A 17,491-nucleotide genomic window follows, 5' to 3' on the forward strand; every position below is an offset into this window, starting at 1 on the left:
ATGATCAACTTGTGTGTATTGTTGCAAACATTTCAAGAAAATTCACTCAATTCGGTGCACAAAACCAACTTAGTCTTTTGTAATCAAATCTAAGCACAGCCACAGCGGACTCGTTTTATTTGACAGTTCTCGTACCTGAGGGATGGGGATATACCTGCAAAACTACACTTCTACTGAGCAACGAATTACATTTTTCATGCATTGTTGGGCAGCATACCTGAACTTCACTCACTAATCTATTCCCTGTAAGATGCCCACAGACATGCCAGGCCTCTAATGCAGTTTTAAAAAAATCTATTTTAAAGCTGCCAGAGGAGTTTTCATCGCTTGCCACAAAAGTTGATGCTGGCCTCAGTCCCACAACAGACAGAGAAACTGGATACACAGGGGAGAACCCAGGAGCCCTGAACAAAGAACTTGTACTACTGAGCAACAAGAGAGGTACAGCTTTTGATACGCCTATTGCTAGTGCTGGAAGTTTAAAACGCTCATAGTGATCTCACCACCATTACTGCTACCAGGAAAACAAGTATTATTAAGTAGTTTAGGGTTTAAAATCATATTACCAGTCTAAAGGACTTGTACATATCTCATTTTAATGAAAGGTAGTATCAAATCCACAGGTAAACTTTGAAAGTCTCTCCTTTCCCCGCCCCAGTCTGACCACGCACAGACCACCAAGGCTGCAAAAAGTTTACCGTTACTCCATACATAGTGTAGTCAATACAGAAAAAACCTACAATTCCTATAGAAACTAATCCTAAAACATCCCCACAGGGGTTTCCAGGAAGAGTGGCACACAAAGGATGCTATTGGGATGATGCACTGTACGTGTTTTACTTCTTACTTTTTTTCTATTTTATCATTTATTCAAGGTTTTTCCCTCTGATTAATGAGGTCACTCTACAGCTACACAGACGGAAGCACGCAAGTGCCTACACAGATGTGGCAAGGTAAGATGGGAGCTTCCACTGTATGACCAGTCCCCTAACAAAGAGGTAACTGAGGGCTGTCTTGCTTTTCCTGCAAGGCAAGGGTACACAAACGCATTAAAACAGCCTTGGGCATGTTTACAGGTGCTGCCATCCCATCTGACACAAATGAAATGACAAATGTCTTCAGATTTTGCCAGAGTTATGAAGAATCTCAGCTCTGTGGATTCCCATTGCTCTGAATATGCAGATGCATGAAAAAGCCATAAAAAACCTTCCCACTTCTAAGCTGCTGATACAGACCCATTTTAGACGGCCGTTTCTGCTCTAAATAAATTACACTGTACTTTTTGCTGTTTCTCTACTCCTCTCATTCTTAAATCTCTGTATTTTGATCACTATGGATGACTACTACATACTTCCAAAGCATTAGTATTCTTTAGGCAGGGTCTCTCAGAAGGAAATTTTGCTTACATTCCTAAGTCCAGTTTGTTCCAGCCTCTATGCCTTGCTCTAGTAAAACTTACATAAACCCACACTTACTTCATCTCTGTAAAGAGGACTTGTATAATACATGATATCCATCGCGCTGCTGTTCAGCATATCCCTTAAACCTCGTACTTTATCTGGAGTAATGGAGTCCACAGTGTCTGGGGAAAAAAAAAAAAAAAGACTTGAGTTAACAAGCATGAAAATAATAAAATCCAAACAAGGCATGTGCAGAGAACACGGCATGAAACTTCTGGGGATAATTTTGCAGACTGCAGCTACTGGAACAGCAAAAAAAACAGTAAGTAAGGAAGGTACCTCCATCGAGGGTAAGTTTTGATCTCCATTCAACTGGGAGAAATTCAACATGCGTTGCAAGATTGGAAAAGTACTTTTCCTCTATTTTTCTTGCAGTATCTCGCATCCTATAAAAAAAAAAAAAAAGAACATGTTCCTGTAAAGACTACTACTGGTGGTCTTATCAAATAAAGCCAATGCATCCAAGGACAACACATTTCTCACATTTCTACTGTTCAACTATGGCGATGCATGCTTGCTAACACAGGTAATTATCTCACCTCATGCTTTTGTTATAAAGTACTTAAATTCTCATATAATGAAAAATTTTGTGCATTACATGCTCGAAAGAAAGATATTAAAAAAACTTAAAATGTATTATACTATGGGCTTAACACACATGACCTAAATTCAATTGAAAGATACCCGTTAACTCTGGTGGGTTTGAGGTAGACCGAAAATTAAGAACTTTACCGCTACCTTGAAATCTTGAATCCACTGAAATCAACAATTTAGATTGGTGTGTAAGGAAGATAATCCAGGGCTTTTAAACACAAAGAAAACTATTAAAAATATTCCTTGCAAAGTCAGAAATTTATTTTAATTTCATATCAAATTGGAAGGCTTGAGAGCTCTCAGAGTGAGAAATGGGATCATTTATTAGCATTTTAACTTGCAGTAGCAGATGGACAGGCTAACTGTCCTTTTAAAAGACACTTCTTTTATAAAGCATATCTGAACACGAACATTGATGCACCTCTCTGAAGGGATGTGAGAAACTTTAAGGTACCTCAGAAAGAAAGTATATCTGACCTTCTTTGTTATTTGGGGAGAAGGGGAATAACAGTATGTTATATTCTTTTAAAAATGCCACTTTACTAGTGTTGTGTGAAAGACTGATCAGCACAAAGTGAAAATCACCATGAAATTATACAAGTTAGTAAAATATCCATGCATTCTGTCACAAACATTCAGCAACCAACCTGATAAAGCGTTAGATTTTCCTCTCTTTCCTTTACATAAATCTTGGCTCCCAATGGCATTAGCATTTTCGAAGATGAGCACAACAAACTAAATCTGACCGCGGGGCAGCAGTGCTGGCTTTCCAGCAGCTGGTTCCCAGTTCCAAGCATCAGAGGGTTTTTATTTCTGAGGCAAAGTCCAGAGTTTCAACGTGTTGGGTTTTGTTTTTTCCTATTTTCAAAGCGAACCTCTTTTAATGACTGCTACAACGAAAGGCATGATGACATTAATCTCCCATCTGTACTTCTACCAGTCCAGATGTGGTTTAGCAAGCTTAACCCCCTAGCTGAGATGCTTTCCTTGAATATATTAACGCTCCTCTGTTCTCCTTCAATAGAAATGAGACCCTTCAGCCTAAATCACTGCCAACACCTGAGACAGTAATCGCTTAAGTTGCTCCATTTGATGAGCACTTTCGGCACCAACACAGCATCAGCGCTACGCAGAGATCCCATCTAGACAACTCTGTCAAACTCCTGTCTTGAGTTTCAGCCCCCTTGAAAACAAAGTCAGCAGTACACAGCGGGTAGCTGCAAGATGAAGTCAGGAGCTGCCCAAATCTCCTCCATGAGGTTGCCACCGGAGGTGATGCTACAGATAAAAAAGAAGACATATCGACAAAACTTGTTCTTAATTTTCCAATGTAGCTGTCACCCCGTTTGGATGCAGCTCGCTAACGGGATTTAGGCTGCGCAGGAGAGCTGAAGGCAGATGTGTCTGGTGGAACAAACACCAGAGATGAATTTCAGGCATCACCAGCAGCTCCTGAGGGCTGCAGAGAGATGCCACGGTGGCTTTGGGCAAAACGCCTTCCACGTTTTTACTTCAGCCTTATCAGCTGCTCAGCAGGAGAAACGTACTTCACTAAGGAGAGGGCACGAAAGCCAATGCCTAGCAAAAACATTTTCTGCAAAGATAATTAAGTCGTCGTCTTTTTCATGGTTTTCCCAGGAAACGGAAAAGCCCATTAGGCTACTAAAAAAGCAAATTAATGATGTACCAAATTTTTGAGGCAGGCAGTCAAAGCACTTTTCCGTAACTGACGCCTGCTTTCTGGGGAGGGGAAGGGGAAGGGGAGCATCCTTTACACCCTTTCTTCCAAAGCGGTTACCGATGGCTTGACCAAACAGCCAAGAAATGCAACGGATCAGCACCTCTATTTCTAAAGCCTGGTTTGATTGCACTCCTAATCTCCTAGTCTCTAGTCCAACAAGATGGCAAAGGTTTAAGTAAAGCAGAATGTCCTTCCCATGATGAGGGGGGAAAAAAAAAAATCAGGATCTGCTTAGATCAGGGTTGATTTAGGGCCCGAACTGACCTAGCCTTGCAAAGCAGAAAACAACCCTCCCCACTACCACCCTACACAACACGTCTCTAAGGACACTTATTTGAGAGCCCAACTTCAGCCGCAAGGAATTTCTAGATTATCAGGAAGATAAAAATTCAGTAAATACATGAACATTTCTGAAGTCCCTAAGTAACCAAAACAAAAGAGAAACACACTTGTCTGAACAAAATCAGATGATTACTAGCACAAGGAAATGAAGGGACCTAAAATCTAAACGAATATTCTCTGGAAATGCTAATAATTCTTTGGTATTGCCAAATCAGCTTAACTTTCTCTGCATGAAGGCCAGCTACGATGAATTCAGAAACAGTTAAGCTTAGCAGGAAACCAGGGAAGCAGCAATCTAAAGCTGCTAGGCTTAAAAGCAGTAAAAGCATAGAAATGATTATTATTAAAGCACAGAACCCTACACAGCAACAATTACTTTAAGTGAAGGAACAGATAAATAACCTGGTCCTAACAGTGCAGGAAAAAACATCCAAACTATCAGTAGCAGCTGTAAACATTATGAAGAAATAGCTATCAGAGCTACTGACATCCCCATCTTCAAATATGACAGCTATAGGGTTTCCTCCCGTTCGAAAGGGTCCAGGTGTTACTAAAGCTACTCACAGGCAAACTGGCACAGAGGTTTTTTTTTAACTAAAAGGCCCCTTTTGAAAGCTAGGTATATGAGTTGTGCCCGTTCGTAAGGGTCCAGGTGTTACTAAAGCTATTCACAGGCAAACTGGCACAGAGGATTTTTTTTTAACTAAAAGGCTCCTTTTGAAAGCTAGGTATATGAGTTGTGAAAAAACAGTGCAGCCTAGCAATTCTGCCAAAGTTTTTGGGAAAAGCTTTGAGGCTCCCCTCCTGAAAGCTGTGCCAGCTTTGTGTCCTTATCCAAAATTTTGTGAAATGCAAAACCTAAATTTACTCAGATCTGGAGGGTTCCCTTCCTGTCAGCTGAGGTTATCCAGATGTGGTCCAGCAGAATAGTCCCAAACTTGTGCTAGAACATTTATGGACAAACATTCAAAAGCACTCAGATACATTAGAAAACCAAAACCCAACTCTGTGTGCATCTTTTTTATGCCTGGCAAAATACATTCTGGTAGAAGTGCACAAAAGCTCTGTTTCAACAAACTTTTGTTAACTGCCACCTCACCGATGTGTAACCAAGTATGCAGCAATTGCATTTCTCAGTGTTTCAGGGGTGCTCCTCCGCTACGATACGCTGCATTGCACGCTAACCTTATGAACCTGGTTAATACTAAAAACTACTGACCGAAGGTTTGCAGATTACAAACCATGTGGCCACTAAAACATTTAAGTTTCATGCCTTCCACTAAACTTTCTGAGGCAGTCCGGTTCAGTGTTACTAGCCAAATACTGTCAGAGGTGCAATTATCCTCTCTCTCGTTATTTTACAGCAGCAACGTCACACCGATCTCCTGATCACAAGAATCACGGAGGCATCAAAACACCCCAGCAGAACAATTCCCAGCGCAACCCATCTCATTTACGGCGAATAACACTATACAACATCTCCCACTGATTTTGATCAATAGTTTGATATTATAAATTCTAAAGAAAATTGTGGCGTAATTGCCAAGCAATGTGGCTACACTCACATGCAAAACCCAACACATATACCTGCTATACGCATGCTTATCTGTTCTGCTATAAAGGTGGGGTTTTTTTCCTTTTTCTGGCTTTTAAAAAATAAATATTTTGAGTTATTTTATTAGATGACAAGTCTCTCTGCTCACTTGCTAAATTAACACCAACTAAAGTAATAAAACCTAATCTAAACAAGCAGAGAATCCTTCTCCTTTCCAATACAAAGGGATGTTGAAATATTGACCCCAGAGCAACAATTACTTAAAACTATACGTTGAAACACATGGTAACAACTACAATTTATGATTTTCCTATGAAAAAAAATCACTCAGGCGCAGATGCAACGCATACCTTAGAAAGCATTTTGACGTATTGCTATTTTCCGTGCAAGAAGTAATAGCCTGAAAATAGATACTTTGAGACTCACCATAAATAAAACGTGCTTGGCTGCCTTTCTCTGATTAAAATAATAAATAATAAACCCATATTTTCACAGGTATACATCCTGACTTAAGCAAGTACATTCCAGAGAGATGTTAACATATTTAGGATTATTGCTGTGGGTTTTTTTAATCTCATGCTACTAATTTTACTCTTGTGTAGCATTCACAAACACTACATTAAAAACTGGAGAGCTACAAACCAAGTTAGCTTCAGCTACTTCAGAAATTTTATAAAATGACCTTGATAGCTGGTTGCACAGCAAAATGCCTGAAGGCTTGAAGATGTTACTCATTTTGTTCCCAAGTCATCTTTGCAGACTCTCTTCAGTCAGATGATCCATAGCCAAGAAAAAGGGAATGGTCTTTAATTTAAAAATCTTTACACCAGCCAACTTCTTACTCTGAACTCTTGATTTAAGAGATAGGGCAACAAGATGTCCCTGCAAAAAACCCCCCTAAACTCTTGCTACTGCCTGCAAAACCGGGTGGATCCATTCCTGGATTTTGGTCACATAACCGGTAAATTATGCTCTAAAGCATTCCCCAACTGCTTTCACCACTCTGGCGTTCCCTCAAATGGAAGGCAGCACTCACTGCCTCTTTGAGGAAATAATACCATGGGTTATTGAGGAAACTCAGGGCTGGCTGGAGCTCAATTTGGTAAGCTGAAGTGAGAGTAGAGGGCATGAATAATAAAAATCGAGATCTGCTCAAGCCAGAGGAAATGAAAGGGAGGCTGTTTTCCAACATCGCAGAAATGCCAACTCAAGTCTTACTCAAGGCGGATTTCAAAGAGCAACTGCAAGGCACAAGTCATCTTCTGCCACTGTTCTTCAGGGATTCATCTGCTCTCAGGGCAGACACGTTCAGACCGCTGCTCTAGGACCTATGCAGGCTCATTTGACTTTGGAAGAAATTCTAGGATGCGAACAAAGTAAGCATGATTGTGATTCACGCTTCAGCCTTTTCAATCCAGACGGGGTTCCCGTGTTTTCAGACCAACTGCAGTGATCCACTTTACAACGGGACCGTAGAGACAGTCGTGTTGGTGTGGGCAGGGAAAGGGCAGCGCCGGGCAGAAACGAGGGCTGGGGGCAGGATGGGAGCGAGAACAGATCTAGAGATACATCCAAGTCCTAAACAGCCCGTTACAGGTTCCGTCCAATATGCGGTCATGTGCGAGGTAATTAATAAATGTACACAAAACAAGCTCTTACAAAAGTATTTAATGTCCTGACTATCACCTTTTACCTTTTGGGCTGAACTTCTCACTTAGCTTGCAAGACAAGCTCAAGTTGAAACCTGTAAGGCAATTTTTTGGATTGGATTTGGATACTTAATTTGGATACTTAATTTCAGAATTATTACCAGCACCGAAGAATGGAAAACAAGCATGTAATATGTATTTAATGCAACGCAAGCATTTAAATGGAAAATACGCAAAACTACCCAATATCTGAAAAGCTAAACATTATAGGAAAAATTATACAGGAAAGCTTGATTTAAGATTCCAGCAGCGCATGTTTGATGCACTGAAAGGCCTCTGAGATGCTCTACACTCTGTAAGGGCTTGCATACCGCTGGAAATTCACCGAAATAGCTATTCTGAAGTAATTATTATAATGATAATCCACAATTAAAATGCTTTCTAATGGGACTTGCAATAAAAATGTAATCGGCGATTATGAAACGCCAAGATGACGTTGCTTGTGCAGACAGCAATTTTTGTGCTACGAGCAGCAGCACAGGCAAATATAATTTTCAAATCAAAACAGGAGATTCAGGCAGAAGCAGATACAAGCTTTAGGGTAAGAGCAGCCAAGAACTGTCACAACATTACAGCTACTATGGACATACACAGAACAGTTACTCCATTCAATTTTCAAGCCCAGGAACTGATGAAATTTAGGGGGTCAGCCTGAAGGTCTGACCTTCACCTAGGTCAGGTAAAACAACAGTTTTTTTTTTTAAAGGAGGTTGGAAACATGGATAGTAAGATTTCTAAATTCTATTTAATATCTGTAAGGATACCTCTCCCTCCCCAGTCTAGAAGCACAAGTTCAACAAAATCAGAGATTAGGCTTCAGTGAAAAAATATTCCAAATAATGATATGAAAGTGTGCACAGTAAAATAAAAGGATATTCCAAAATGATTTTTTTAAAGTTAACATTGTACCTTATCAGAAATCTAGCAATGCCTGAATACTGCACCTGATGGCAAATAAAAAACCCTCCAATTAAGTACATTATGCCATAATATCCAGGTTTATATCGCACAGAAATACAGAATATACTATCTTCTTCTTTATGCTACCGAAGCGGCTGACAGCACGTTATTCTGTTCACGTTAGGTCAGCTCAATCCCTGTTCCAGCCTAGGGGAGGTATCGTCTCTTCCCAGACAAGTTCTGCAGTTAATATCAGCATGGACAGGAGCAGCTTGTTGTACCAGCTGCCATGCTACATTTAGATAATAAATGTGTTTAACTACACTGTGAAGAAACAAAATTATGTCACATCTACCAAAGACTTGTTCATTCAAGCATCAATAAAATCCATCTTTTCCATTTACCTACTTACAGGACACCCTGCAACCATAGCGTCTAACCACATTAATGACTAGATTGAACTCCATGCCTTAATGAAAATCAGAGCATATAATTTTAAATTACCCTGGAAGAGTTGTGTTTTCACCTCTGTAATCAACAGGATCTGCCTAATGATGCAGATGCATGACGTGAGCTGCACCAATTTCTTCTCGAGGGGGTAACCTGAGGACAGAGCATATCAAATGAGCTCTGGTAGGGTCTCTCACTGGCCTGGGTTACAGACAGAGTATTCCATGTCTGGGTTATCAGCTGTATTTTTGCACTTTTCTTGGTTTTTATTTCTTTTAGGACCACTTGTTCAAGTGAGGTTATGTTTTTTGCTATGAACTGAAGTGTTGCTCTCATGCAGGTTGAAATGAAAAGAAAAGGAATGGCATTGGAACGGGCTGCCCAGGGAGGTGGTGGGGTCACCATCCCTGGAGGTGTTTAAGAAAAGACTGGATGTGGCACTTAGTGCTGTGGTCTAGTTGGCAGGGTGGTGTTAGGGTAAAGGTTGGACTCGATGACCCCTGAGGTCTCTTCCAACCAAACTGATTCTGTGATTCTATGAAAAGTTTTATCCCAAGGTAGAATGAAGCCAAAAAGCAGTAACAATAAATGCACGTGGCAAAGACAAAATGCACCTGAGATTTTTTTTGGTGGATAGCAGAAAGGGAAGGCACCTGAACAAGTATACCCTTCTGCAGATCCCAGAGTCCCTCCAAGCACCGTACCAAAAAAAATGCAAGGTGTCATGGAATTTGCCTTGCCTAACCTGCCTCGTCTCTGTTCTCTCCCCATCCGTGTCCCAGAGTCCAGAGAGAGGACTGGTGGCACTCTGCAGAGGAATGTGTCCCGCCACTTGTCCTGGAGCCTAAACCAAAACCAACTTCCTATTTCTAAGGGACAGACAGACCACCTACCCCAAGGTTCCCACACCAGCACACGTATATGACAAGTGACATCCAAGTCCGTCAAAGCTGCAAGCAGCCCAAGACAATGACGAGCTCTGAGGGCTGATAGTGCCTTCTACATCTGCTGGTGGTACCCACTTATTGATGAGGGAAGAAAGGAGTGGTGACACTGATGGGCAGACCTCTGGCTTAAGTTCCAGATTTAGCATGGCTGCAACTACAGGTTTCCTACTAAAGGACGGGTATTTAAAAGGAAAAAAACACTGAAGTCTTTTCGCCTTAGCTTCCACTTTAAAGTGTGAACAGTCAAAAAATATTTCTCCTTATCCATCTTATCATTTTTTTAAAAGGCAACATTTGACTCCCTGTGTCCCTAATGCAAAAGAATGCTAAAAAAAAAACCCCAAAATATACACACATACATCACGGATAAAGGTGCTAACAGAAAGTGCTTGTATGGCTTGTGAGAGCTGCCATTGTGCTGGCCTGGCAGACGTTTCTTCTAAAATCTCTTCCTAGAACATATGGGATGTTTCTCACTGATAAGTTTTAAGTTATTTAAAAAAAAAAAAAAGAGACTTCAATCTAAAATGATGCTTTCATTTGCAGTTTTTGTACAGAATACACAATTTATTCCAATAATTAGCATTTTTAAAGGCTATGCAATACTGTCTGATATTTCTTGAGGATATGAGTGAGATTTACTGAAGCACAAGGAGTCTTGTTTCCCTTTTAGATAAAAGATTTCACATAATGGGCTGCCAAATAAAGCAGGATTTTCTATGGAATGAACGCCTATGCACTATGTCCTGAGCTGCAGTTAATCCACCCATACAACCCCTGTATGTATGTTCAATGAAAAATGGGGTAGGGAAAAAGAAAAAGCAGAAAACCTTAATGATTCGAAGGTGGAAGTTTTATTTCTCATCGCTGTTAAACCAGCAACTTATATTTAGGGTATTTGGATATCCAGTGTAATTGCATCCTACAAAAATGTAAGTTTTTACATTTATTTTGGTGACTGACTTCAGCTTTTTATCAAGGGCTGTGGATCCTTTTCTCTTTGGTTTTGATTGCTTGCTCTTAAACACGAATAAAAGAGCAGTGAAGTGCCAGCACAAGGGGAGTAGGGAGTAGCAGGTTGTTGCTTTGAGATGACAAATGACAGCAGTGAAATGAAAGAGGTCTACTCTACCACACCAGAGGACATCAGAGTGGAACAACGAGCTGAACGAACTCAAGATGCGATGGGACACACCACAGCGATGGCACGTAAGTGCTGACCTATGTTGCCATTCTGGATTTAAAGGGAGGTTCACAAAGCTCTTACCACAAAATGAGCAATCCCAGCTCCACGCACACTTTCACAGGAGTCACTGGGTATGTCACTATTTCCGTCAACTTTGATGGAACGTGGAACTATTTGGGGCACCCATACTAAACCATCTGCGCAATACACAGCTGCAATTAACACTTTCTTAGCCTCTTCTTTTTGCTAATGAAGCATTCCTTAACACCACCTTGTCCCCCCCAGTGCTGTAATCATGACTTTACAATTTCTTCCAATACTCAAAAATCTTTTCAGGTACAGCATTCTCAATTGCTCAGGAGTTTCTCTTCCCATCCACCAGCTCCCTAATTGGCCTTCTGAGTTAGCTCAGATGTCAAATCAAAAGCCATCTGCAAACCAGTCTTCACAAAAGACATTCAGTAAAAAGATCCAGTAAACTTTCAATCGTATTTTACTTTTCAGCTGGTGTCTGTGCACAGAACTCCATGAGCAATCTCACACCAACGGCTTCCAACTGCATGAAGAAACTCTGTCCTGTCAGGAACGCCAACATTCTCGCTAGCTCCCCGTTTCCCCTCTCTTACCAGTATGCACTTCACTTGCCCACTGTTCTGACAACCAGTAGGAACAATGGAGATTCTCCTTGATTTTCACCAAATAAAAAAATCTCTCCCCGCTCAGCAAAGTCACTGACCACAGGCGCTAGAAATTCAACTCAACTAAAAGTCACAAATGTTGGTCATGAAAACAGAATACATCTTTGCTCTCCTGGCTTCCAGCTGCTCTAAGTCCACCTATCCAAATTAACATAGAAAGTAATGTACCCACAATATAAAGACTAATGAGTCAGGGGAAGAGGAGGAGAAGGAAACAGGAAAAGATACAGCTTAAACCAAAGGGTCTGCTGTCATTTATAACGTCAGCCTTATGTTCAGGCTAGAGTTGGTACTGCAAATATTACGAAGCACTCACATAGCTGTATTTTTGATGATCCTTCCTTGGTCCATTTTCTGCCCAATACCATGCACAACAAACACAATGTGACTAGTTTGTGGTGGCTTGTCTTCTAACGTAGCTTCTTCTACATAGCCTCTATGTAGCCTTGTCCCACTACTTGAAGCTGTAGAAAAAACATTATCCTAGATCAGTTACATTCTATGAAGTGCAACGGTCTTATATGTTGACAGAAGCTTGACTTTTCTCAGAGCAACACAGTAAAGTATTTTGAAAATAAGATTATACATAAAGGAATAGCATGTATTTTTAAATATCTGCAGTTTTAAACTTCTGAGAGATTTGAGCAACTAGGTGACATTAATTGTATCAGTCAATGTATTCCTAGACCATTTCCACTGTAAAGATAACTAATTTTAAAAATGTTTTAAACCCCAACTTTTTAGAAAACAGTTGTATAATTGTGCATCCGCTTCTATAACACAATACCCTTCTTCTGTGTGTCTCAGTCATTAAACTTCTGTGCTGTGGGAGTAAGGTGGAGATATAAGGAAGGATCATGGAAATGATCTGGTCCCAAAACTGATAAGCGTTGCCATGCTCTCAGACCTGGTTGAAAAGCTTTACGATTTTTCATTTTGATGGGGAAAACCTAAGTTTTATTTCAAGCTGATTCAACCTCAATTTTCTCGACCTGTTTTCCAGTTCAGTGGCCAAACCAAAAATTAGCCAGGGCAAATACGGGTATTGTCTCATGGCTGTGCAGATGGCTTGAGAAACCCACTGGCAGAGCGTGTCTCCATCTCTCTCTAGGGACTGACCCACACAGAGGACCACAACCTTGCAACCCTTCAGACGGCCGCACACAGGAAGGCAGCATCATTCCCCGCCGCAAGAATTGAAACAAACAACTCGTTTTGTTTTTTAAAGAGGAGGAAAACATTACAAAAAGGCTAAGGGAAGTTTTTACATAGGACAGGTTTTATTTACCAAATGGGCTTCTATTTGATATTTCTCTCCCTCAAATTGTTTAGGACAGATCTTACTTATTATTTATTACACACTATCCAAATCATGTTCTGGACACAGAATATTTCATTTCCTCTAGAACTGAAGCATTGAATTATATTAATTTTTGGAAACATTAATTAAGTATCCACCCAGCAGCCCTGTGGGGTAAGAGAGCATTAATTACAGGACAGAGGTACAGAGATTAAAGCCAAACCTATTACCTGATCTTGTCTCTTCAGAGACCAAGGAACAAAACCAATGTGTATGTTCTTGTTTTTGTGGTTGTCCAGCAGTGCATAGGAGCACAATGACAGAGAGCACAAGTTCCAATTTTCTAGGTTGGCAATAATCTGCCTTTTGCTTGGGAGAGACTATCCTCTCTTCCAACCATCCCAGCCTCGCTGGCTTTATGACTGGTAGTTTTGAACTTAAAAGAGCCTGGATTACTACTGGAAACAATTTCTGTCCAAATGCTTCACCCCTCCTCTCTGTTTAACGAATGGAAAAAAAAGGCAAGAGGTGGAGAGAGGGGAAGGTATGATCGCGTATTTAAGGAATGCATCACAGTATGCAAGTACACGGCGGTAAAGTTAAGGTTGCAAAGGGAACTGTAATTCTTGCATTGTAGGCGCTAGCCTCTGCCACTGTAGTATTTTCATATACTTGTGATTTAATGCCAACTGCTGCATCCCAAACAATACTAAAATATGTAATAAAAATAAGTCACAGCCTATTCACATCTGGTTAAAATTATGTACAACAACCTAAGGGCTCTAATAGACTCTTCTGTAAAAACTGCAATGGCCAAAGTGGGCTAGTCACATATTAAGACTTCAAACTTGAAACGTCCCTCTAGCATTGAAGTAACAAACTTAAAATACGGGCATTTACAATATTCTTTACAATCTCTGAGAAATATTACCTTTGGAAAACCCCAACTTTTGTGTAACAGTTCTTGCAATTTTAGATGTTGTTGCATCACTGTAAAGATACACTTCATCCACACTGTGCCAGTCCACATGGTTGCGACTCAACTTTAGACTATGAATAGCTGCAGCAAAAAGGAACAACATTTAATTTAGATAGGTAAGAGGAAAAAAAAAAAAAAAGCCTCTTCAAAAAGAGAGAGAAGGATAATTTACATACAGGTTAAAAGCTAGAGCTCCATTATACCTAAATCCATATTACTTCTTACCTTGAAAAGTTTTTACATTTAGGATTAATCTGACCAGGACAAGCAGCAGTTTGGAGACCACCTCTGAGGACGTTTCACATCATTCTCCTCCCACCCTCATTTTGGGATGGTAGGTTTCCAAACTATTCCCTTAGCTGAAAACAAAAAACAGAGGAGGGCAGGGCAACGGATCCTGCAATACTGCAGGTTGGTGTGATGACCAGGCGGCTGCCCTATGCACTTTCATCACTAGAAAAAGAGCAATTTCCCTCCTCTCTCCTGTATCGCTACAGTGAGATCCCTGGTTTTGGCTGTACTCGGCAGTAACACAGAGGTTTTCAAGGCTCCATTACTCGAAGGCTCCATTGCATTTCTCGCCTTTCAGAAATATCTAGGAGCTGGAAACGCAGTGCAATGAGAAAGCCGCTGAATGAGTAATTTCTGGCACAGAACAGAATCTAGCTCTTTCAAAAGCCACTAAGAGCTCTACTGTTTTTTGTGCAGTTACCGTGTTTTCCAGATTTGGAACCGACTGAGCTCTGGGACCAACCTCATGACACACTGCCTGATTGTCGGGATTAAGCACAGGAGGCATGTCGTAATGCAAATCAGAGTCTCTCATCGAAGGCTTGGAGCTCGCATCGGCAAAGCAGTACCACAGCTGTATTATTAGTAACTCGGATTTCACCTAAGCCTGGAAATCTGCTGCTTAGGTCTCATCTAATGTGGGATATGCATTTGGAGAGCTGACAACAGCAATAGCCCTGTGACAAAAAAAAGTGTTATTTAACTGCCGTTGGTCTTGCTAAAAAGTCCAAAGTCATGGAAAACACCCAAAGGGTTGTTTTGGGTTTAGGGTTTTTTTTTTTCCATAACAAGCAGAGCCCTAACCTGTCCCCTACTTGAAGCCACTCAAATGAATTTTTTATACTCTTCTAAAAACATTCTGAGAATGCCTGAGCCATCACAATTTCATATTTTAACTCTGTTACAGTACAAACCAGCTAGACGTTGTGACCTTTCTCCTGTAGTATTCTTTGTTTCTTTGCCAAGGCAGATAGACCTGACATAGTCTGATGAAAAATTAAATGGAGTCTGTAAGAAACAAGGGGACTAGAAAAGGATTACCCCCTCCGTTATAATAAACAACTGATTCACAAAAAAATAACTAGAACTATATTGCTGTTTTACACTGACAGAGCAAGAACAGGAAAGGAAGAAAGCCCGACTTTGAAGAGCAGAAATGTCAGTTTGGGTAACGACCGGCCAGAGCAAGAAGCGATCTAGTGAGAACTCAATGAACACGTTTTCATAAACGTTCCTGCAGGTACGTGTCCAGAAATCTCGATTTAGAACTGGAGAAGGAAAGGAAGTTCCCAGCAAAACTTCCTCTTTCAGACTTGGAGACAATGCAACAGAGACTGCCATGTCCTGAGACAGGCACGTAGTCTACTGGCAAAGGCAAGGGACTTCCTTGCAGATGTCTCTGCAATCTCCTCCATCCTCAGTTCCATGACCAATGTAGGCTCTTTACGCATTGCCTAGCAGGTCTTTAAGAGCTGTTCCATCACATTCTGTAAAATCCTTCTCGGAGTATGTTCCGGGGGAAGCTGCCAGAGGAGGGCTGGAAGCTTGATGCCGTTGGTGAGCGTTGTGCTCCACGTCCAAAGCATGCAGAGGAAGAGATGGAGAGGCCCGTGGCCGAGTCACTTATTGCCACCAGAAGAATAGCATTTTGGGGAGGAGTGATCCTCAAACTCTTTCTGGAATCAAGTCCAGCCTCTCTATTGGAAAGAATATACAGAAAGAAGTAGGTTTTCCCTACCCTGCATAAATTATTTTCACTTGGGAAGAAAAAATTCCTAACTTTTATGGTGTTCTTCGAAAACACGTATGTTGAAGGACACAGCAAAATCAACTACAAGACATGCAAGGACCGAGGAATTGCAAATGAAATATCCAACACTATTTCTCTGCATATTTTGTAATGCCTTCAAAAAGGAACCTGAAAAATATGGTCTACTGTTAACGCAAGCACCACATGAAACTACCACTAACCTTCAGTAGGACCGTACTTCCTTGCCACTTGACAACAGAGTAACTTACCTCTCTGAGATGTGGTGTTAACATACACGTTACATTCAAGCTCAGATGTATTTTTACGGCACTTGGACTATGCACCGTTCCTTTCTACTCAGCACACAGAATTAAAAAAAAAAAAAAAAAGGCATGTGTTTGTTCTTGCTTCTCAGTTTTCCTTCAACCACAAAATAAGAGGACTTTTTAGGGAAGTGGCAGGATCCAGAACAAGCATACGGACAATGCTTTTCAGAGAATCTACTAGTTTGCCAGTATGATGATGCGTTTTGCAATTTTAATTCACATATTTACATTTTAGTTTGCAACTCTTAGTAAATTTGGTTTACCAACACATTCACTGCTTTGCTTTTGAGTGTCTGTCCACGTGCATACTCCAGAGCAAAGTCCAAATCAGCAGCAGAGAGACTTAATCACTGGAAAACAGTGGCTGCAGAACATTTCAAAGGCACCATGCACTCCAGTGCAGTATTTTGCAGAAGTCTGGATAACGCGTCCAGGGTGTCTATCTTACCAACCAGGAGCAGACACATTCCTTTAAAAGTTAACAAGAGTCACCTGGGTCAAACCAAACTAAGCTGGGTGCTCTACCTTGGCACTCTGTTTGGAAATCCCATGGGATGCACTGTTTAAAAAGTCTGTCTGAGGATCAATGCACCCATTCCACAAACCAACCCGCTCTCTTAATGAGGTGGGCTGAGATTTTGTCTCCCCTTTTTTAATGTATATAAACATTGAGAAGTCTGTTCATCCTCAGATCCTGGATGTGATGTCCACCAGTGGAACAGAAATCCCCAATAGGGGAAAATCTATCACCCTGAGCTCCAGGTTCTCTTGGTGTGCAAGAATATCCCTTCAAAATAGGAGTGACCCCCAACTTGATGACTACTGTTGTGCTTTCTCTGTCCTTACATATGAATCTGTCCCAGTGATGACAATGTCTGGGGAGAGAAAAATGGTACACCCGTGCAGATGTGGATGGCAGAAACCCAACTGAGAGAAGAGTTGCCTAGCTGAGATCAGTCACAGGGATAAATTTACAGGGACTTTTTACAAGGACAGGGAGTGATAGGACAAGGGGCAATGGCTTTCAACTGGAAGAGGGAAGATTTAGATGAGATATCAGGAAGAAATTCTTCCCGGTGAGGGTGGTGAGGCAGTGGCACAGGTTGCCCAGAGAAGCTGTGGCTGCCCCATCCCTGGAAGTGTTCAAGGCCAGGTTGGATGGGGCTCTGAGCAACCTGATGGAGTTGAAGGGGTCCCTGCCCATGGCAGGGGGGTTGGAACGAGGTGGTCTTTAAGGTCCCTTCCAACCAAACCATTCTGTGA

The 17,491-nt window shown here is 41.2% G+C and overlaps 1 protein-coding gene across 1 annotated transcript in view; it reads right to left on the reverse strand.

Annotated features, from left to right (window-relative positions):
- The window catches only part of DDHD1 (DDHD domain containing 1), a gene marked incomplete at its 5' end in the record, with an annotated part of 51,703 nt that overhangs the window by 22,687 nt on the left and 11,525 nt on the right, over positions 1-17,491 (reverse strand). The window contains 4 exons of the mRNA XM_009697790.1: positions 1,476-1,582; positions 1,740-1,846; positions 11,899-12,046; positions 13,814-13,942. Of these exons, the coding sequence (XP_009696092.1) occupies positions 1,476-1,582; positions 1,740-1,846; positions 11,899-12,046; positions 13,814-13,942 (491 nt within the window). The remainder of the gene's footprint in view (positions 1-1,475; positions 1,583-1,739; positions 1,847-11,898; positions 12,047-13,813; positions 13,943-17,491) is intronic.

The sequence above is a fragment of the Cariama cristata genome, unplaced genomic scaffold, assembly GCF_000690535.1.
Source record: "Cariama cristata isolate BGI_N322 unplaced genomic scaffold, ASM69053v1 scaffold11893, whole genome shotgun sequence".
NCBI lineage: Eukaryota > Metazoa > Chordata > Aves > Cariamiformes > Cariamidae > Cariama > Cariama cristata.